General features: G+C 32.5%; 1 protein-coding gene across 1 annotated transcript in view; it reads right to left on the reverse strand.

Annotated features, from left to right (window-relative positions):
• Window positions 1-3,733: 3,733 nt before the first annotated feature.
• The window catches only part of PTEN (phosphatase and tensin homolog), an 87,068-nt gene continuing 67,165 nt past the window's right edge, over window positions 3,734-23,636 (reverse strand). Inside the window, exons 6-9 of the mRNA XM_045569062.1 lie at window positions 18,107-18,248; window positions 12,990-13,156; window positions 10,357-10,581; window positions 3,734-7,205 (exon numbers count right to left, since the gene is read on the reverse strand). Of these exons, the coding sequence (XP_045425018.1) occupies window positions 7,020-7,205; window positions 10,357-10,581; window positions 12,990-13,156; window positions 18,107-18,248 (720 nt within the window). The 3' untranslated portion in view covers window positions 3,734-7,019. The remainder of the gene's footprint in view (window positions 7,206-10,356; window positions 10,582-12,989; window positions 13,157-18,106; window positions 18,249-23,636) is intronic.

Consider the following 23,636-nt stretch of genomic DNA (forward strand, 5'->3'; position numbering starts at 1 on the left):
GCAAGTTCAATGTTGGGGAAGCGAGAATTTTAGGGAGTTCTGCTTCTTCAAGGAGTCACTCAAGACCCAGGCTGATAGCTGCACATCTAGAACATGTCAAATCCTTGGTCACTGTAGCAGAGGAAGAGAGAAACCAGACAGTACTGTGAATTTTTTTCATTGCCTTTACTTGGAGTGTCAACCACTTTCACTGGTATTTCATTGGCATGAACAAGTTACATAGGCCTCATCTAACTCCACAGGGACGGATATTTAGGGGGCATATGGAAGGTTCAATGATGATTAGTGTATCATATGCATTTCATATTTCACAACATGTATCACAGTTTATAATTATTTTAATAAAGTCTGTTTTCTCTACTGGAGTGTAAACTCTTCAAAGGCAAGGATACTTGTGTCTGTTTTGATCACTATTATACTCCAAACACCAGTTTTATATAGCAGAGACTTGAGAAATATTTGTTAGATGAATAAAAAGTTTAAAACCAAATAGTCAAAATAATTAACCTTTTTAATTTTTTAAAGGAAAAATACTCTCCATAGGAAGGCATTTCTGCTTTTATGTCCATCAGTAGCCAAATGGAACATTATATAAACATTTCCAATATGCCAACTTTGGCTTAATGCACAACTTTGAAAATAACTCATTAAAGCATACATCAAGATGCTACTAACAAATTCCTTGATATCCAAGATTCATTACTGTATGTCACAGGTCACCCAGGGTTAACATTTTCATTACAATGAACTGTGAAATTCCAGTGAGAAATGTTTGCTGGAATCAAACTAGTTAATTTCTAAAGCTGGAGTCTAGCACTTTTGAAAAACTAATTCAGCCACATACAACAAACACACCCCCACACACAAACACATGTATACGCACACTTATAAACTGCTCATTAGGGCATGAGGGCAATTTAATGGAAAAAGAAAATTGAAACTTGAAAGGGCATTTGTAAACATGGGATGTCATTTGGACAACTGGATAGAGTAGGCAGAAAATCCTAAAGGTGCATATAAATGACACCAAATAAGTGACAGGCTACAGAAAACCACATCTAAACATTTCACTGCAGTGAACAGATCTGGCAGACTGAAAACACTAGAACCATGACAAGCTTTGCTCCATTCTACACAAACAAAATCTCTAACCATTATAAGGACAGACGAGAATCCACATGCGACAGAGGAAATAAATTATTTTTAATTCTTAAAAATGAAAAATATAAATCCTTGTTAAACACTTCATTTAAAAATATGCAGCTTTATTTTTAAATGTAGTTATGCTCAAAGATGGCAGTTCATTCGTATGTAAAGTTAAAAAAATATCAATACATTGGTTTATCAGTTATATACTGACCTCAGCTAAATTTTTCACCAAAATTCTCAAATAACTGTCAAAAAAGGAGTTGCACCTTTTTTCTAAGCCCACCATAATACTAAACATGGTAAATTTCAGAGCTAAAGGTGAACCATTCATGAAATATTAAGTTTTTGATGTGATGGAAGTCACGTGAGCACTCAAATTTAAGGACAACTAAGTGATAAACCAGAAGATGCTCCCCCCTTTTTTTGCAGATGTTACTAATTTGCTCTAAATAGAGCAACTGTTTGGGAACTATAAAAACTGAAAAGTTCATCTCTCTTTTCCAACCTATAAGGGAAATAGAAAGGTGATGAAGTTAACTACTAATATAGTTTTACACATTCTGTTTAACTATTTAACATATACTTCCAAATGCAAATGTTTAAGATGATTCTTGAAGAGAAATATCTACAATGTTAAGCTTGTCTATGCTAAATAAATTTAACTGTTTCATTTGCTTAGACATACGTCATTCTAATGCCAGCAATATTTAAACATGAATAACCAAATGAATTGGAAAGGACTCATAATAACTGCATGTAATCTTCATCTGTAGCATTAGAAAGTAATCAAATCACTGTCCTTTTTCTGGGGCAATGGAACATTCTACAAATCCATGACAGAAATACTAAGCTAAAAGGCTTTGAGAGTATGCACAGTATAAATTTAATTTTTTAAGGAACATATATACATGAATATACAGAAAAAATGATTGTATAATCACTTAAGTATTAATAATGGCTGTCTCCAGGTGGTGGGATTATAAGTGATTTTGTTGTTGCGATGGGAAAGTATTCTCAAAATACCTAACTTAAGAACCAGAGTGCTACCACCAACTGAACTATTTTGTCCTTTCCCGTCTTCACATTACACATTTTTTAAAGCTACCAACCAACATGAATTTGTCAGTGTGGCTACCCACATTCTGATATAAGAAAGATCTCTTCAAAGATGAAAAAAATAGCAAGACTATAGTCATAAAGGAAGGATTTGCTCTAAAATTAAAAGCTGATAAGCAACTTAATCACTAGGCTTCCTATAGCTATATAAATCTATAGGAAAGTCAGTCTTTAACATCTCATCTTTAAAAGTTTTTCTCCATTATCTTGCTTGCCAGTTTTTAGGTACTGTTCTTACAACCAGTATGGACTGAATATTTTTGTTTCCATTCACAAATATTTTTCTCTTCACAAGCAACAGCACTGCTAATCAAAAGTTGTAATACTTAAACCATTTAAGACTAAGCTTTAGATGTGTGGCGAATTATCTGGCAAAAAATAAGAGAACCAAGAGTTTCATGTTAGCAGCAAATTAACTAGATCCAAGGGTCTTGATTTTTTGTAAGCCTTTGGAAGCCTGCATGTTAAACAGTGGTGATTTTTAAATTCTCAATGGAAATGGTGATGGCATTCACTGAACCAAACCAGCTCAAATTACAGTGTAGTGAGGACATAAAAACAAAATTGTCAGTAAATTCCTATTTTTCAAACATCATCAAAATATCTTCTTATAAATCAGAATATTTTCAGACTCCAGTATAGTTTTCAACCATAATTTTTCCTAAGATACCTAAAAATAAAATGCGTGTACACACAACACATACACTTTATACTTCTTTACGTTATTGCACATTATTCACATTTACTTTTAAAAAGTCACATGGAGAAAATGTAAACTTGAAATAACATTAAATTTCACTGTTACATTAATGATCTGCTTTATTTTCAAAACACTGGTAACAAGCTGCACTTTCACTTATTACCTTACTATGCTTTGTTGAAAGGATATGCTTTAGTCTTTAAGCTTTTAAGAAAATTAGAAATATCAAGATTAAATTCAAGTACACAAAATTCCTTTAGACTACTCTGGAATATTGATTTTTATATAGCATAAGTCATGATGAGCAGATAAATCTTCCCATATGTTGATGGCAGAGTATAGAATTATAAGGAAAAGCGACAAAATTGAAATACGAAGTATCAGATCTATTCTGGGGAATTATCTTTAGACACCTGGCTTATTTAAATAAAACAAAAAATATGCACAATTTCCCAAAAATCTTTTAACTTTTTCAGTATTAGAATGCTATTTAATGTGCTTGTACAATTTATTAAGTGGTGACTAAGGCCCTAAAAGTAAGTGCTTCTCTTAAACATGAGTAGACAGATACTCTACTCCTGAGCTCACAAAGGCCATGCATTTATAATAGGTTTTGAAGGACAGCAGGGAAAAAACAAAACCAAAAAAACAAAAACAAAACCAAAAAAACTTACAGAAAACTTGGCATTTGGCTGTCCATTATTTAAAATCTCAATGGATTTAAGCAATTTAAATTATAAACTCTCATTTAATAAAACACCCACACAATGACAAGAATGAGACTTTAATCAGTTTTAAGTGGAGTTTATAACACTAAGAGATAAAGGGTTGTTAACAAACACAATAACAAATGGACATCTGATTGGTATGAGGCATTATCCTGTACACATCATATTGGTTTTTTTGTGTATCCTCAGTGCATAGCATTTACACACAGAGCCACTGCTGCACAGCACAAGAGTATCTGAAGAGGCTGAATCAGAGTAAGGCTGTTTAACAGACTGAAATTTTTAGTATATATATTCTATATGAAAACAGATTGAACTTTTGAACTGGCAGGTAGAAGGCAACTCTGCCAAACACTACAATTAAAGCCCCCACTTTAGTGCACAGTTCCACCCCTTCCATCTGCATGCATGACACATTAACAGTATTTAAAGGTAAACGAGGCACTTTGTGGCAACCACAGCCATCGTTATGAACATATTGCACAAATTTTCTAGAACTAAACATGTAACTTGTACCCTACTTTTATTTTTTAAAGCTGAAACATGTGATGCTGCCGGTAAACTCCACTTAAGTTTATAACCTGTGCCACAGCAAAGAATGGTGATGCTATTTTTCAACTACCCTTTTATAATTATGGCAAAAATGTTCAAGAGGAGCTACAAAGGACTTGGGATGGTAAAGGGCCCAATTGTAAGCTTTCTTAAAAGTGATGCCTTCAAGTAACTTCAGACATGTAAGCTGCTGCACATCCAAAAAGTCTAAGAAAACATTCCAGAAACTCAGAGAGATTACCTACAGAATGCATTTCAGGCTAATTATGAATACTGTCATAAATAAAGTTTTCATTAGGACTCGAAAACCTTTCAGTCATAGCAATTCTTGTCAAATTCTATGGGGATGGTAACTGAAATAAAGGAGAGTATGTATAATATATATTTATATATATATAATATATATATAATGCCATTTTTCCATTTCCAATGACTACACCATAAAATGTAAGCAAGGCTTCTCAAAAACACTGAAACATTCAAAATCAAAACCCTCATTCAGACCTTCACATTCCAAAGGAAAAATAATAACAGTGCAAAAGCCCATTATAATGTCATTATTTATGACCTGGCCCTCCATGTTACATATTGGAACAATACAAGCTATGTTTGAATATGCTGTGCCCAAAATTGTAATAAAGAACAGTATTAATAACTATCTTCAAAATATGAAGTTGATTTTCATTTTAGTCAACAATTTTTAGCTTTTATGAAAAACAAGATGGTATATAAATTTCCATGGTGAGATCTTAGGAATAGTTGTCTCTAACTTTACCAATTTAACTTATGAGCAGTCAATCAATAACTCTATATATCAATGTTTAAATATAAAGGTGTAAATCCTAAGAGCTTTGTTAAAAATTTAAAAATTTTATTTGTTGAATGAAACTGATGAGGTATGGAAAATATGTCAACATTTACTAAGAATATTTTAGATGAAGTTCTGCCTAATCTATTTACCATCAAACTCTATAAATGCTGCTCTAGTAGGTCCTATGCAATCTGTATTTGTAAATTAACTAGGTCAGACCACAGCTAGTGAACAATTTCAGCACCAATAAGTTATTGAAAATGGAATTTTACACCATTAAGAAATATAATGGCTGGATATTCAAATGTCAAGATCAAGGTATAATTTGAAAGACACCAAATTTCTGGAAAAAATCTGTTTTAATGGTATTTTCACATTAGCTTTACAATAGTAGTTGTACTCTGCTTAAAATTGTATGCAGTCTGGGCATATCAAATATATGATGATATTTTTAACAAGTGAAATTGAAGCCCTAGTCCCAACTCTAGCACTATGAAGAAATGATACAACACTGCACATTAAAAAAATCTATTCTTTCAATAGCAAATCAATAAAGCATATGTAGGACAATTTCTACTGAAAAATTAAATGTCTTATTTGTGCAGTGTTAGGAAAATGTACTGCAATGCTAATTTCCTTTTTAACACAAATAATATCCTTTTTAATATAAACATTATATGTACTCAGTATTCAAGTAAAATTCCCTAACAGTTAATGACATTTAAAAAAATGTGCAAAACTGCAAAACTCATTGTAATAGAATGTGTAAGGTCAAAGGGGTGGAACGGCTGACAGCTATTGGATTGAATAAGTGCATCATAAATCTTCAAAGAAAAAAAACGCTTACCGTAGAATCTCAAATTGAAATTTCCTTGCAGCATTACAAAATATTTTATATTTAATGAGAAAAAAGAAGCTTGCAGGCAGCACATGAAGCATCCACAGCAGGTATATGATTGAAAACTAATAAAATAAGTGTAAGTTGTTGACTGATGTAGGTACTAATAGCATCTGACTTTTAGCACTGGCCTTGATTACACAGGAGATGGAGCAGTCATTACAATTGAGAAAACATATTTAATAAATCATTGTCAAATTTTTATGTTTCAAGCCCATTCTTTGTTGATAGCCTCCACATTTATATGGTTAAGTCATTGTTGCTGTGTTTCCTTATCTATGACCACATTATTTTTATATCCCTTCATTTGTGGATTCTTAAGATCTTGCAGAAGGTTCATTCCTGTACCCCAATACAGATTCACTTCCTCTAGCTGCCTTTTCTAGCACCAATATGCTTTAAAAAAAAAAATGCACAAACAACAAGCAGTGACAGCGGCCAATTCCTCAAATGTCCAGATTAATAACTGTAGCATGCTAAAGAAAGGTATGTGTAAATAGCTGGAGATGGTATATGGTCCAGAGTCCAGCATAAAATATATTCCTTTCTGAGCATTCCTTCCATTCCCCTAACCCAAATTACATGCATTAGAATGTAGCAAAACCCTTCAGAAACGTCTCTTAGCCAACTGCAAACTTATCTGTTGCCACAAGTGCAAAGGGGTAGGATGTGAACCAGTATATCACAAAGCTCTTTAGCCACTTCAGTTGGTGACAGAACACAAAAGGAAAAATTCCTACGTATACACATCAGTCTGTCTCCACTTTTTATAAAACTGGAATAAAATGGGAAAGTGCCATCTTTATTAATCCTAATTGAATTTTAAATGTCCTTTTGACACAAAAAGGTATATACATGACACAGCTACACAACCTTTTTTCAACTGGACAACAAGTGTCAAAACCCTGTGGATGTATAGGGTAAAACAAGATTGGTCAGGAAAAGAGAATTGTTCCTATAACTGGTAATCTGACACAATGTCCTATTGCCATTAAAAAAAAAGGTCCGTTTTCAGTTTATTCAAGTTTGTTTTCATGGTGTATTATCCCTCTTGATAAAAAAAATTCAGACTTTTGTAATTTGTGTATGCTGATCTTCATCAAAAGGTTCATTCTCTGGATCAGAGTCAGTGGTGTCAGAATATCTATAATGATCAGGTTCATTGTCACTAACATCTGGTGTTACAGAAGTTGAACTGCTAGCCTCTGGATTTGATGGCTCCTCTACTGTTTTTGTGAAGTATAGCTTCACCTGGAGAAAGAAAAAATTTAAAATGAAAATCCACAAATATGACTAATCTTAAATTAGTTAGTAAAGATATACATTTAACGGATTAATTTTTAAGTACTATTAAATAACAAGCACGATCTTTAGAAGGCAACTGCCTTTTAAATGACTTCTTAGGATTTCCTACATTTTCTTTCTTGCTATGTACTTAAAAAGATGATTTTAATACATTATTTAAAAAACATAAACTGCAAGTATTAACTAAATAATTCTACAAAAGAAATGAAGATTGAAGATTATCAATAGTTTTCAATTACAAAATTCAATTCACAAATGATTGAGTTCCAAAAGAATGTTTTTCTTACTACCTGTCTAAAACTCAATGTATTTTTTTATATAAACAACACTATACAAACATACAAAATATGTGATCAACAATGATGTTTAGGATCCATTAGCCTTAAAAACTTCAACTAAAGTGAGAAAAGGGAATTTAACATCATATAGTGGTCTAAATAGGCCAGGAACCTTGATATGTACAAAATAATTGTTGAAACAACCTTATATGTTAGGTATTTCCATTTTAAAGGAGAGGAAGTTAAGGCCCAGATAGGTTAGGGTATGTGGTAAAGGCCACATATCTGGTAGGCAGTAGATGTGAGATTTAAATTGGATCTGAATTCAAATCCCTTTCTCATTCAATTATATTAACAACCCCTCCTCTGTTATTCAAGAGTCATTATCAACTCTTCTCTCTTACAACCAACATCCATACTCCATCAGTAAATTTGTTAAATTAATCTGACAGGTTGTTACCCCCGCACTGCCACTATTTTACTCCAAGTAACCACGATCTATCACCTTTAATGAACCACTAAAACCACTGCAAGTGCCTCTTAACTATCTCCTAGCTTCCATTCTTGTTCCCCTCCCTACTTTCCTCACCAGTCTGTATTTTAATGGCATGAACAGAGTGAACATTTACAGACGAAATTCAGATTACATCTTTTCTGTAGTGAAAGCACTCTAATATCTTCACACTTGGGCTGGGTTTCTTGTCCACTCTGTTTTAGTTAAAATGACTTGTCAGTTCTCATATATGTATCAACAAGCTCATTCCTGTCTCAGGGCTTTTGCATCTCTACTCTCCCCTATGTTTCCGGATATTTGTATAGCTCACTAGTATTATTTACACCTCTACTTAAATGTCACCTGCTTGATCAGGCCTTCTATAACCATCCTAGCTTAAAAAACAAACAAAACAAAACACACACCGAGACTACTCTCTATCCCATCTCTATTTTCATACAGCTTACCACAATAGGACATTTTAAAATGTTTACTAGTAACAAAGTTTTTATTTATAATCACAAATATAAAACCTCTTTCAATATTAAAACAGGAAATAAAACTAGAAGGAAAAAGACACTTCAAAAGCTGACAGTTGAGAAAAATGTAGATTTAGAGAAAAGAAAGGAAACCTGATGGCTCTAACAGAAATGTCTAGCCTGGAGGATACTATGTAAAGCAAATTGGGCACAGACAAATACTGCATTTTCTCACTCTTATGTGGGAGCTAAAACCGTTGAGCTCACAGAAGTAGAGAGTAGAATTGTGGTTATTAGAGGGTGAGAAGGGTAGTAGTGAAGGGAGTACAGGGAGAGATTGGTTAACAGATACAATATTACAGCTAGACAGGAGGTATAAGGTCTAGTGTTCTATAGTACTGCAGGGAGACTATAGTTAGCAGCGACATATTGTATATTTTCCAATAGCTAGAAGGGAGGATTTTGAATTTTCCCAACACAAAGAAATGATAAATGAAGTGATGGATATGCTAATTACCTGATTTCATCATTACACATTATACACATGTACAGAAATATCACTCTGCAACCCAAAATATGTACAATTATGTGTCAATTAAAAATAAAGAGGAGACCTTGAAATACTTAAAATAAATTTAAGATCTAAAGGCATTTAATATTAGATCTATTTTTGCTTAAAACCTGTAGGGCTCCCTCCTCACTTTTTAAAAGTATGACTAGCAATATTCTTATGCTTATAAGCTATGGTTAGGTTTGTTATATGTCATAAAAATAGGAGAAACAAAAATAGACAGGAGAAGAGTATGGTGAATAGGAGGGGGAAAAATCAAGTAAAATAAGAAATAGAAAAGGGGACGAAAAAATGATAACCATTTGGGAGTGTTTACATATCAGATTTTTTTTTAATCTGAAGAATTCCTGTCTATAAATAGAAACACACACATACACACATATCACATATAGACAAAAATGAAACAAAGATACAATGAAATAAAAATGAAACAAGAAACAATGAAGAAATATTAATAGAGAGAGTTTGTGAAAAAGAATAAAAGGTCAGGACAATCAGAGAAGGCCTTTCAAAAATGATGAGATTGAAGCTAAGGGTGGAAATATGAGAAGAGCCGTGTGAAGGACAGGGGAAAGACTGGGGTGGAAAGGTACAAGGAAAAGGAAAAGAACTGGAAAGATCAGAGGCAGAAGCTTAGCACTGTGAAGATCTGAAGAGAGACCAGTACAGCTTAATCTCAGGGAGCAAGGAGAGAAGGTGGCTAGAGTCTATGTGGGAGGGGAGGCCTGTGCTAAATTATGCAGGTCCTTGTAGGTCATTGGTAAAAAACCCACAAGCTCTTCATAAAGTGTCAACAGGAGTGACACAATCAAGTCTATTTTTAAGATCACTCTAAGGAGTTGAGACTAAATTGGAAAGGAGACAAGAGTGGAGGCAGTAAAAACATTCCATATGAATGATTCCCAAATGACTGAGTTCCATCCATTTCTTTCTTCCCCTATTCCTAATTCATATCCTACTCACTTAACTCCCCAGCTGTACCTCTGCACCAGATTTCCCCAAACAACAACAAAGAATTGGGTAAGGAAAAATGCAGCTTTTTTGACTCTGTGTGTATCAGGGTATTTCATTTGAAACTTTCAGGTTACTGCTACATAAACATTGCTTCTAAATAATACATAATTTGAAAACTAGTCAAGCAAGTTCTTTATCAGCTATACACCTAATATAAAACACACACTTTCTCACTTAAGATAGACTGGCTTAAAAAACACACACATACACACACATATACAAAAGTCACTACCAACTCCCCAAAATATTTAATTTAACTGACCTTAAAATTTGGAGAAAAGTATCGGTTGGCCTTGTCTTTATTTGCTTTGTCAAGATCATTTTTTGTTAAAGTAAGTACTAGATATTCTTTGTCATTATCTGCACGCTCTATACTACAAATGCTATCAATTTCTTGATCACATAGACTTCCATTTTCTACTTTTTCTGAGGTTTCCTCTGGTCCTGGTATGAAGAACGTATTTACCCAAAAGTGAAACATTTTGTCCTAAAAAAAAAAAAAAAGACAAGAAAAGAAAAAGAAAGAAGAAAAAGACTTACTTTTTATTAAATGATTTATTTTTTAAAAAGGAAAATATGTCACCTATATTAGACAAATCCCCCCAGAAGTCAACAAAACAATGTGATCATTTGGTATTTTGAATAAAGGTAAACACAAAGACTATCATATGGCAATCTATGGGTCAGCTACTGTCTTCTTCACATATGATTTTTCCGTTATTGATTTTTAGACCAAAAATATAATCTCAAGAACTAAGATAACTTACTTTTATCTTAAAATTTTAAGTAAAATACCTCTTTTCTATTCTAATACTAGCTTTAATTAAAAAAATATTTTCAGTTTGTATGTACAAACAAAATTCAGATATGGATTTAATTTTTGTGTATTTCAAATAAGCTATATTCCAAGATTTACTTTAACAAAAGTTAAAGGAAGGTTAGTGCAATTTCCCTGATCAAGTGTGGCAAATACATGTTTACTTTTATGGCAATAAAAACTTAAGTGGCTCCAGTTTCTTACATGACAATGTATGCTTGAAAATTTTCATAATAAAATATGACGGGGGCAGGAAGGAGTGCTTCTGATTTCTTATTGTTATAAAATGCCTATTCTTAATACAAAAAATCACTTGGTAATAATATGAAGCTTGCTTAATCAAAAACCACAACAGAAGTTCCTAATTTCAAACTTATTGACCAACACAGAAATTTGGCCTGTATAAATCATTTGACAACTAATGGTGTAAAGCCTTGTGACATCTTATCTCGTGCCTTAAACTGTAATTTAAATCTTTTATTCTAATTTATCTTCAAGTTTTGTGTTTTTCTCCAATAGGACCCTTAAAGATCTATGCCTTAAAATTTCATTATATCTTTTAACAGAACCTAGCAAGGCAATTTTATATATGACAAGTTACTTTGTTAACTTCAATTATTTTAGCAAAGTCATTGAGTTAGTAATTATATTTTACTTAGAGCCAGAAGAAAATAAGCTAATATTTAAGTTTCCAAAAATGTTCATTCCTTATGTATATAGATTATACTAACATTGTTTTCATTTGTTTAAATCACAGCAGACATTTAAATAAGGCAGGAAAATTAAAAAGGAAATTTATGTAATCCAAGACACACAAACATCACAAATATTTAATCAATTTTAAGTGTGCTATTGTTAAGTACTGGTGATAAGAACTGAAACAAAAATTAGTACATTCTAAAGGTGTAGGGAAATGGTAATGCAGGTGACTTTTAAAATGCAAAATATAAAATTTTATGTGTATTAAATACTATGAATGGGGCGGGGACCCAAACTTACTAATTATCTTAATTTTAAAACATTTTCTAATGCTTCCAGGAATAAAAAGTAACTTTTCAAAGTTATTAAGATATATTTAACTTTGATTTATACAGAAGAGGCAGGAACTGGGCTTCTGGTGAAATAAAAATCAGTTTAATATTTTGTGGTTTTTCTAGCTAGTTGGATTCTGGATAAAGGAAATTATATTTCTTTGACTTCTGGACAAAGTCAAAGTAGCATTTGAAATTTTTGCAGTAAATGAAATGTCCTCTTATTTTCTTTCAAAAGAAAAAGATAAAAAAAAAAAACTAAATCAATCTTATTACTAAAAATGTCTGAAGATTGGCAATATGCTAACTATCTAACACATTTACCAAGGCAACAATACATAAAGCTAGCTAGTGCCATTCTTCATGACTACCTAAACATTTTACACCTAGGCTCACTTTAAATAGTCATATTTAATATTTTAAACCAAGATAGTTTGTTTTAAAATGAGCTCTTGCCTTCTCTAAATATAGCTCAGGAAAATACAAACCTCACTAATTTTCTAAACCTGCATATTTGAATAATACCACATTTTTTCATTTTTTATTATTTCCTCTTCATAACAAGTTCTCTCTCAGCTAAAAAACTAAATAATCAGTAAATATGAGGAAGCTAAATAGAAAATAACTCAGTCTTAAAAAACATAAACCACAATGGAGGAAAAAGTAGTTTATGTCATTATATAAGACCACAGAACAGATCTTATTTCTACCTACAGGACAAAGTTTTTTAAAGTTATGGTCTCAGCTAATTAACCATCCTTGTTAAGGAATGCATATTCATCTCATGTTACAAGGACACCTGGCCTTTTCCTTCTAACAGGATTATTTACCAATATAATGTCTCATCAATGTTACTTACAGTAATCAAAGTCTAATAGAAAACTAATTATAGTTCATTAGATGTCAGTCATAAAATAAAATATTTCCTTTAATCTCTCCTTACAGAATGATTTCTGCCTAACCAAAGGCTTTAAGCAAAAGATCCCAGGTTACTCTTCAAAATATGGCTATTTTGGATATTTTTCTCAATAAAAGTAAAGTGCAAACCTTTTTTAGCATCTTGTTCTGTTTGTGGAAGAACTCTACTTTGATGTCACCACACACAGGCAATGGCTGAGGGAACTCAAAGTACATGAACTTGTCTTCCCGTCGTGTGGGTCCTGAACTGGAGGAATATATCTTCACCTTTAGCTGGCAGACCACAAACTGAGGATCTGCATGGTTAAATACATACTAGTATCATTTCACAGGAAATGCCTTTAACTCTCAAACTGTCAAAAATGATTTTAATGATAAATATCAGCAACATACACAAAATAGTGACTCTGTATCTATAATCCTGATCTAAAACAAATCAATGGAAATACATTAGACAAAAAATATAATCAATACAAGATTTCCTCCAATTTGAATCTTCAAAATAAGGTTCTACTACTGGTATAAAAATCAATTCCTATTTCATGAATAGCAAATCCCAAGATTAGACTTCTAGCAATATAACATCAAAACTTTAACATTAAAATTATGCTAAAAATCCTAATATCAATTACTTTAAGGATTAAAAATGATAAAATAATTTTCTGACACATGTGAATTGCATAAAAGGTAACTTTTTAAATAGATATTTGCTGTAGTATTTTGAAGTCTCTTAGCCCATAACAAAAATCACAAAATATATATTATTACATGTTCACAAGAGGAAGGAGAATATAACCTATAACCAAGTTATAATAAATTCTATAAACACAAATGTAAATACTTATAAAAATATTAACCATCATTCATTTTACCTATAGCCCACATTTTATTTTTAAAGGTATATAAAGCCACCATTGTGAGAAACAGGAAGGAAGAGATCTGAAATGTCTGCAAACAAATGCAATAGACCTTAAGTAAAACTTGTAGTACAACCTTCCTTCCCTCCAAAATACACCATTTTCATTAATAACTATGTTTGTTTTGGTGAATTTGTTTTAAAATAACTGGTAAAACATAAATTCTCACAATTCATCATGTTTTTACATTAACAATTCAACTAAAAGGTGGTAAAGTATGGAAAGAGAAGGAGTATGTTTTATTTTTTAAATGTATTCATAAATCATTTTTAGCTAATGACACTAATGATTAAAGAAATTAAAGACTAATGAATATTAAGATTCTAGGACTTTAAAAATCTAAAGTTACTTAAATAATTTGACAAAATATAATTCATTTGTAGTACACCAAGGAGTTACAAAACAAGAATCTATTTAAAAAGAAATGGATTAACCCTAGGAAGTAAGAAGCAGCTTTTGAAGGAAATATACCAAGATAATCAAGAAATAGAAACACAAGCTTGCCTAAAGTATATGAGAAATATATACATACATATACATATAAACAAAATTCTCAACATCAAAAGGTTATCATTATTTTTAAAGATGAAGAAAAGTCTCACGTTTTTATCAATGTGACCAGTGACTAAGAACAAGGTAAAAGCGAAACCAAGGTAAATTAAATTTCCAGTTTAATAAACATCTACTACCTCATCTATGTGATATCTAAAGTGATATCAGCAATCACAAAAATAATTGATAAAAGCATGCAGGGTTATTTTAACATGGATTTGTAAGACATTTATCGTGAGAAAAAGCTGCCTCAAAAAGGAGAAATAACTACATCAATAATCTGTCAATAAATTTTACTTCCTTGATACAAGGTGCAATAAGCCATTTCACAAAACTTTGTGTGATACTGAAAATTTCACTGGGAAGTCTAGCTTGAAGAAGCAAATGAACAAGGTCTGATTTCATAGCTGTTATAAAATTAACCAGGACGAAAATGCCTTATAATCTTATTAATCTTAGCTCCACTAATTCAGAATCTGAATCCTGATTTTAGGATTTTAAAAAGCAAACTAGTAGTAGAGCCAGATTTCAATTAAACAACCTCTAAAATGTATAGCTTCAAGAATTTTAGAATTGTATGAATAATTCATAAGCTAATTATAATCAGTGTTACTTAGAATTTCCCCTAAAAACTAAGCCAAAATTGTTTTAGTAAAAATAAGTAGTAAAGGTTTCCTCAAATCACTAAAGAAAATAATCTCTACAATATGAATTTCACATTTTACATAGATATGGCCTAACTTGTCAGAAATCCAGTGTTAGTATTGTTCTGTGGACTTGTGAGACACAACAATTCTGATATGTATCCTTTGATATAACTGTGTTCTAAAGAAATGACAAGATCCATACCCAGTAAATAAAAATCAGAATTAAATTTTCTTGGATGTATACATGTTGGATGATATAGTCTTCAGAGAAAACCACATTGATCATCTTTTATTATTAACATTTTTAACCCTTTAGTAACTTTTCCTTCACTTAGAAATACTAAGACAATAATCAAGAAAAAAGTTTCTAATACTCTGTTTTTCACCACTAGTTTTGTTTTCTTCCCTAATTCCTCTTCTTCTTTCTCAACCCAAGCTGCCATTCCTCTTATCTCAGTCCTATCCTCTGCTTTCCTTCAAGCCTTCCCATCCCCTAACTCCATACATATTTTCACGAAAGACTTCACTACTCTCTTGATGCTACCCAAAATATCAGGTATCTCTCACCTAGATTCGAACCTATGCTTCCAACTACTCACACTGCATATCTTCACAGAACAGCTCACTTTCAGCTGACTTAAAACATGTTTAAAACCAAAATATCAACATTCATGTCTCCAAGTCTCAGATTTACTTTTCTTTCTTCTCTTTTTGCTGTGAATCATTCATTTGACCAGGATGAACGCTTTGACAAAATCTTTGGACAGAAATGACAACAGAAAAACTAACCAAATCCCATTTGATTGCCCTAGGACATCTGGCGTAAGGCCAGTCACATCACTAGTTTCCTTTTCCACTAATTTTTTTCCTCTTACAATCACAACTTTATATACAACTGTCCTTAAAACATGGTTTAAGACTCTAGCATTACCATGATACTGTAGTATTTATCAAAGCCAGTCTGTCATCCCCATTCAGGATCCTCTAACAGTAAGTCCCACATTCCATCCCTATTCTATTCTCTGTCACTACATTTCTTACTCAGTTCATTTCCTTCTGTTGTGATTCAATTCAAGCTATTTCCCATTGCCTGTAATACTTCTTTCAGTTTTAATGACAATCTAAACTGTATGCTTTCTCCAACGTTCAATAAAGAGCCAGTGGACTTCCTTCATGCAACTGTTTGACTACTTTTGTCAAAACTTTCTTTTTTGAATATAGCACTTATAACATACACATACAATCTCTCATTTAACTACATATTACTTGTATTATAATACAGCTTTACTACATAGTATTAAATCACAGGGCATAAAGAGGGAACTAGAAAATTAGCAAAGATTAAAAAGATTTCAGTAGTCAATAATTTTAAGACTGGAAGTTTTAATGTAATAATGTGAGACCAAAAGAAAAAAATAAAACAGAGTTTAAATGTAGACAGGCAGAGCAGAACTGACAAGAGATTTTTGCTAGAGAGGCCAAAGTGAAAAAATTGTATTAGGTAAGATTACTGAACTGAATGTTCTCTCTCATTATCTCCATAATATTTTATACTTTTCTTTTGGCTCTAACACTGATATCTACACTATAGGAAGAGGATAAGTTTTTTCTTCCTTTTCCCTTCTCTATGAATCTGTGAAGTTCCTATGTCAATTACCTCCAACAGCCCAGTGCCTTGCACTCAGCAATTTTTAAAATTGTACTTAGATGAAAAAAGCATCAATGGAATTCCTTAGAAGCCTTTAACACATTAACTACCACTAGAGTTGTATTTAACTCACTCTAGTTTTGACCCTGGGGCTGTGTGAAGCCTATATAAAACCTTACTTGTTGATGTTCTTATAATTACAGTCAATATTGACAATTTAATTGTAAAAACATGGATTAAATGAAGTCAATAAATTTCATTTTTCTATTTATGTTTAACTTTAAATTACACTTGAAGTTTTTATTCTATTTTCATAATAAAACACTGTGGCCCCAAGGAAAAGTTTCTGCTTTTTTTGTGTGGCAGTCAATGTGTTAACATGCTATATTCGTAAATCTGTGGTCTTTGATAAAGTTCCCTCACCCTAAGAATACAAGATAGATCTGTTGACGGTGATCACATCTATCCGACAAAGATAAACAACATAAATCAATTTTCTGCACAGAAATTAATTTGGAGATAGAAAATTTTTAATTACATAAACATTTTCAAGAAGCAAAACTGAAAGTTGAAAACTAAAACCACTTAGCAAATTGTAAAATATCACTGAATTATTATTAGAAGCATTAAAAGATATGAAGTTGTCTCTTCAATAAAATTGTCAGAAACAATTTTATAGTTTCTAGATAAGCTAATAAAATAAACTTTATGTAACTGTTTATAATATATATATTGTAGATGCCTTCGTTTCTAGATAAACTGCTAATAAAATTATAGAGGTTAGGCCAGAGAGAAATAATTAGAGGCACACAACAATTACATGATCTATACTTAGTACTTATCCAGAAAGTTCCGTATTTCAAAGTCTCTTCATTTTATTAATAAGCAAAATCAAAGAGAGGTAGATGACGTGCCCAGAGTCACACAGCACATTAATCTAGGACTGGAACACAGCTCTTAATCCAGGTTCTCTCTAACACCCCACACACTTTGACTCAATCCCGTTCTTCACTCATTATACTTCAGCCTGCTGTCATGTCTTATCACTTCTTCCTTTACTTTTCATTGTCCTGTCACAACTTCTGTCAATATCTAGTCTTCCCAACGTATTAGGGAACTGGTCCCTGCCCTAAGACCAGCAAACTCATGAATTCCACCGCTAATCTCATGCTAGACCTCTGATGAGATAGGTTTTTTAGTCATCAGGTCAGAATTTAGCCTGCATATGGTAGATGAAGCACAGAATACTTCTTTGACAAATATAATTTGGCTTCAACAACATTAAAATCCATTGCTCTTGGCTTCCTTAACCCAATGAGCTGAACAACGGAGCTCATTCATTAGCTCAAATACTTCAGAAATACACTCTCCTGCATAAATACACTCTCCTGGTAAATTTCATTCTAGATTTTTACATAAATTTCTAGATATGGTAAGAAAAGTATTTCAATACATGGAAGGATGAGAATTTAGAGCACTTACTGCAAGTTCCACCACTGAACATTGGAATAGTTTCAAACATCATCTTGTGAAACAACAGTGCCACTGGTCTATAATCCAGATGATTCTTTAGCAGGTAGCTATAATAATACACATAGCGCCTCTGACTGGGAATAGTTACTCCCTGGTGGAGAGGAAAAAAAAAAGAGAAGCCAAATTCAAAAGAAAAGTTTCATTATCATTATTTCACTACATTGCGACAGTAACTGAGTTATAGCCATTGAAGAATATATACACATTAGAAATTTGACCTTAAATGATTAATACTTAAATCCAGCTAAATAGAATAAATCAGAACAACATTAATACATAGGACAATATCAGAGTAACTTTTCTCCCTTAAAATACAATTATCATAACACCCCATTTATTCAAAGGTCACAGCAATGCTTTGACCAATGAACCCAATAAGCAAAGGCCACTGCATATCCCAAATAACTGTCAAAGATCTCTGTACTACACTTATGCTCTTGACACCTATGGCTCTCCATAAGGATTTATGAACTCTGATTAAACACACAATTCCTCACAAACTTGCTTACTTACTTTCCAGGGAAAAGCATATCAGAATCAGCAAACTAGATAGAGGTATACCACCTTTAAGAAGCAGAAGCAGCAGTAGCAAAAAGTGATTCTAGCCTTAGAGCCCAACAAAAACAGGGTATGCGGTTGACATAAATGTATACAACAATCCACTAACAGAGGTACTTAAAAACACTCCTATGCTACATATATCTCTTTGTTAAAGAAACCAGAGAAGTATAAAATGCCTTAGAAAATTTAAGTATTACGAAGGCTTAAAATACACATAATTCATGTGGTATTTAAAAGGGAAACAAACTTGACTTAATTATCTAAAAGAAAAAATCAAATACATGCAATGATGCATTCACTAATGGTGCTGACTAAAGGAGGTAATAGGGTGCTTATCTAAGGCTTCTTTTTAATGACACAAAGTGACTTAAGAAAAATTCAACTTAGATATATAAGGCAAATAATAAACAACATTAAGAAGTCTAACAGAAGTGACTTACAGAAAACTGTACTTTAAATTAAAGTACACTCAAGAGGAAAAAGAATTTCCAATATTTTTCTTTAAGTTACTATTGGTATGTAAAGCTCCCCAATGTGTTAAAAATTCTGGACACAAATATCCTTCCTCCCCCTAATGAAAAGTATAAAGTACAAGTGATTTAAGGTTTTGGCTATACTGCAAAGACCATATATTTTGTAGTCAGAAGATTAGGATTTGAATGCTGACAGTCAAAACACAAACTGATGTGTTTCCTCAGGAAAATGAGGACATACCCTTCCTTCTTAAGATTCTCATGAGGATCAAACACCAAATGCAGTTACACAAAAGCATGCTAAAACTACAAAATGGTACGCAAATACTAATTAACAGTTTTAAAATTTCTACCTGTATTTAAGGTATAGTTTTGGAATAGCTGGAATTTTATTTCTCTGTATTTTCCTTAAAGAAATAGTGGTAAACTTGTATGACTTTGAAGAGCTGTTACAAAAATTAACATTAAAAATAATCATTAAAGTTTAAAAAATACTTAAAATGGTTTATTATACTCCATTATTTATTCACTAATGCCATGCCACTTCAGCAAACAACTTGTCATTCATGTTTATCAAGACAGAATATAGAATTGCTAAGCAGGCAGGATGGGGGAAATAAACAGAAGATGGGTGAGGCAGGGTACTTTTGTAAACAATGTGAATTTTTGAACCATATGACTTTATTACCCAGTCAAAAAACTAAATAAATTTAACACATTTTTAAGTCAATGCAAGTCTATAAGACCAGGTTGTCAAGTAATTATTTGTTGTGGTTTAGTGGATATTTTTCTCTTTACCTCCATTTTTGGTATAAGTTTGTGTACAATAATAAAAAGATTTTAAAGCTTTGAGTTTTCCAAGTAGCAAGTGATTGGTAGTATGTCTACAATGCAGATAGGTGTTTATACACTCAATTAATCCTCACCAAAAAGGGTTAGGCAAACATACAAAGAACATATGAATCTACTAGGTGTCAACATTGGGTAAACAATTTGTGTGTGAATACCGGCCAAACCAAAATTACTGATAATTTAAAGAAAAACATGGAAAAGCACATTTTAAAATTTCATTATTTTACTATCAAAATTATACAGAATTAGGCTTCCATTTCTTAACTTTGCAATTCTTATCTACCTGTTAGCTTGCCAGGATCTCAAATTCAACACACCCAGATTAACAGAAACTAAAAAGTTGGAAGGCCCATGTGTGTATGTGTCACAATACCAAATGCGTCCTCTCTACTCCAGTCTCATCTCTCTGAGCCATGATGCACATTCACTCAAATTTAATTAATGCTCTGCAATCTAGATTTCAAATAAAATGAGTATAAAGTCCAAACTGCTAACAATGCAACTTATACTTCAAATATCATAATTCTTCAATATATACACTGAAACAATGATTTATGATTATGTGCATGGTTTATCTACAGCACCTTGATTATGAAGGTTTAATTAAAATAGGTATCTTTTTAAAATCTAAGAAATTAAAATTTTACTGATCTTTGAAAACCTATTTTATGCATATTAATATGAAAAAAGGGCTGACCTTTTAAGCTCTTGGAGATTAAAAAATACTGTATTCAAATTTTCCATTTTTCATTTAAATTATGATTAATAAAAACCAGTTTTGTTCTCTAGCCAAGAACTTTTAAGTTAAACTGGTCTATATTATATATACCACAGTTCTACCTTCTACTGCTAGGTAGCTCTCCTTTTCCACTCCATTTGTGAAAAAAATTACTTATACAGTTGACCCTTGAACAATAGGGATTTGAACTGCATGGGTCCACTTATACATGTTTTTTCCCCCAATAAATATACTGGAAATTTTTGGAGATCTACAACAATTTGAAAAAACTTGCAGACAAATCACACAGCCTCGAAATATAAAAAAAATTAAGAAAAAAATATATGTTGATTATTAGTCTATTTTATCATTTACTATCATAAAAATATATAAATCTATTATAAAAAGTTAAAATTTATCAAAACTTATGCATGCATTTACAAACCATACGTGGCACCATTTGCAGTTGAGAGAAATGTAAACGTGAAGATTCAGTATTAAATCATAACTGCATAAATTAACTGTAGTACATACTCTACTACTGTAATAATTTCATAGCCACCTCCTATTGCTACTGTGGTGAGCTCATGTATTGCAAGAATCCATTTAAAACACTGCGTTATGCCAAGTAAGCAGTTCGTCTCTCCAATAAATTGCATATGGTAGTAAAAAGTGATTTCTGGCAGCTCTCCCATAATTTCACCATGTTTAGTGCAATACTATAAACCTTGAATAACACTATGGGACCCACATGAAGTGCCACCAGTGATGCCGGAAGTACTCCCAAGAAGCAGAGAAAAGTCATAAGAAAAAGCTGAATTCCTTGCTATGCACTGTAGACTGAGGTCAGCAGCTGTCATTTCAGATAGATGATTTATCTTGTAAACAGATGATGTAAACTTACAGTATCAGTAAGTACAGTACTCTAAATGCATTTAATATTTTTCTCTTCCTTACGATTTTCTTAATAACATGTTCTTTTCTCTACCTTACTTTATTATAAGAATACAGTATATAATACATGTAACATACAAAGTACGTGTTACCTGATGGTTTATGTTACTGTTAAGGCTTCTGGTCTACAGTAAGCTATTAATAGTTAAGTTTTGGGGGAGTCAAAAGTTATAGGAAGATTTTCAGCTGCATGGGGGATTGGCACCCCTAGCCCCCACATTGTTCAAGGGTCAACTATATTCTTAATTTTTGTTCTTCAAACATAACTTTCAACACATTTTAACTTTAGCTAAAGTTAGCATTCTTCTGGTTGATTTAGCACTATGTTCCTGGCCATCATCTCCAAAGTCAGCCATTGCTTCTTCAACTCCCTTATGTTCATAGACTAGGAGGTAGAACTCAGGAGTGTATGTAGTATTACTCCCACTATTCCTTCCAGCCCACTTTCCCACAGCTTCACCTATTTCAAATCTGTGTCACTCAATAACTCTTTCTTTTCGTATTCACTTATTAAACTCCTGACCATAATGATTATAGTCTGTCACCCCACCTCTTTTTCTATCCTGACCTACACATCATCCTCAATGAATGTGGCTCATAATTTACTGGGAACACTGAGGTCATCCAATATGAACGTTCAAAATTCCCTTCTGCCATCTTAAAATCTCTTCATGCTTAATAAGTATCTCTTCTTGTTCAACAAGATTCCATTTTGGGCCCATGCCCTATTAATTACCTTCTCTCTGGCATTGGCCATTATTCTCTCTACGTGTCTCCTCCCAACAATATGCCCAGGTAATCCTTAATTCTTTATCCAAAACTAGTAAACAATTTAAAGACCAAAAACCCATGCTCTCCTTGGATCTTGTCTCTCTCTCAAACTATCATCCCTTCTCTCTATAAACAGCAAAATCTGTAGAAGCTTCTACTCCTAATCCAGAAAAATTGGTTATTATGAGGCTGATTTCCTAGTGGTAATTAACACTTCCTTAACACCTAATTTCCTACTGTTTTTCTAGTCCCTTCCTGGCTGACCTTTTGGCAGCCATTCTGAAACTCCCTGCTTCTGTCATAAGACTTACTCTCTAAAAGTTTCTTTCTACCCTTATATAGGTTGTCTCTTCTCTTCTTGACCCTAAATGTAGGCATCTCTCAAAAGTTTTGTCGCTTCTCTATGTCAATTCCATCTATTCCAGTATTTTAATTATCAATATCAACCTTACACAATAACTTCAAAACCTGTCTCCCTCAATATGACTTTATTCTCAACTGCCAGTACAGAATTTCCAACACTTAGCTGGACATTTCTACCTAGATATCTCAGAAATAATTAAAACATACATATCCAAAAATTGAAGCTTGTTTATACGGACCAAGCTCTCTTATTTCTGTCACTGATATTCACTCACTATTTTTTCCAGCACCCAAGCCCAAAACCAATTCTAATAACTACCACCACCACTGCTTATTGAGCTCTTACTATGTTCTTTGCATTTTTCTAAATGTCTTTAGAAATATATAATTTAATACTCATAAAACCATATAAGGTGGGTATTATTGATAATACCACATCATAAGGTCATATATCTTCATAAGTAATGCAACTAGATTTCATCCTGGCACCCAAACTCCAGAGCTTCCATTCAACCACTACAGTATCCTGCTATCTTCTTTCTGCTAGAGGAAGGACACAGAGCTGACAGATGGCAGTGATGATATACATGGGGTTATAGAAAAGAGAAGTGAGGGAAACCCAGCACTATGGTAAAAGTCCAGGCAGCAGAGTGGAGGTAAGAGATACAGTCAGCATATTATTAATAATTACCTGGCACATGTAGACATACATAAATACATGCATACACAACGAATACACACAAAATGGGAAATAAACCAGAGATTGAGTTCATCTAGTATACCCATC

This window comes from Lemur catta, chromosome 14, assembly GCF_020740605.2.
Source record: "Lemur catta isolate mLemCat1 chromosome 14, mLemCat1.pri, whole genome shotgun sequence".
NCBI classification, from domain to species: Eukaryota; Metazoa; Chordata; class Mammalia; order Primates; family Lemuridae; genus Lemur; species Lemur catta.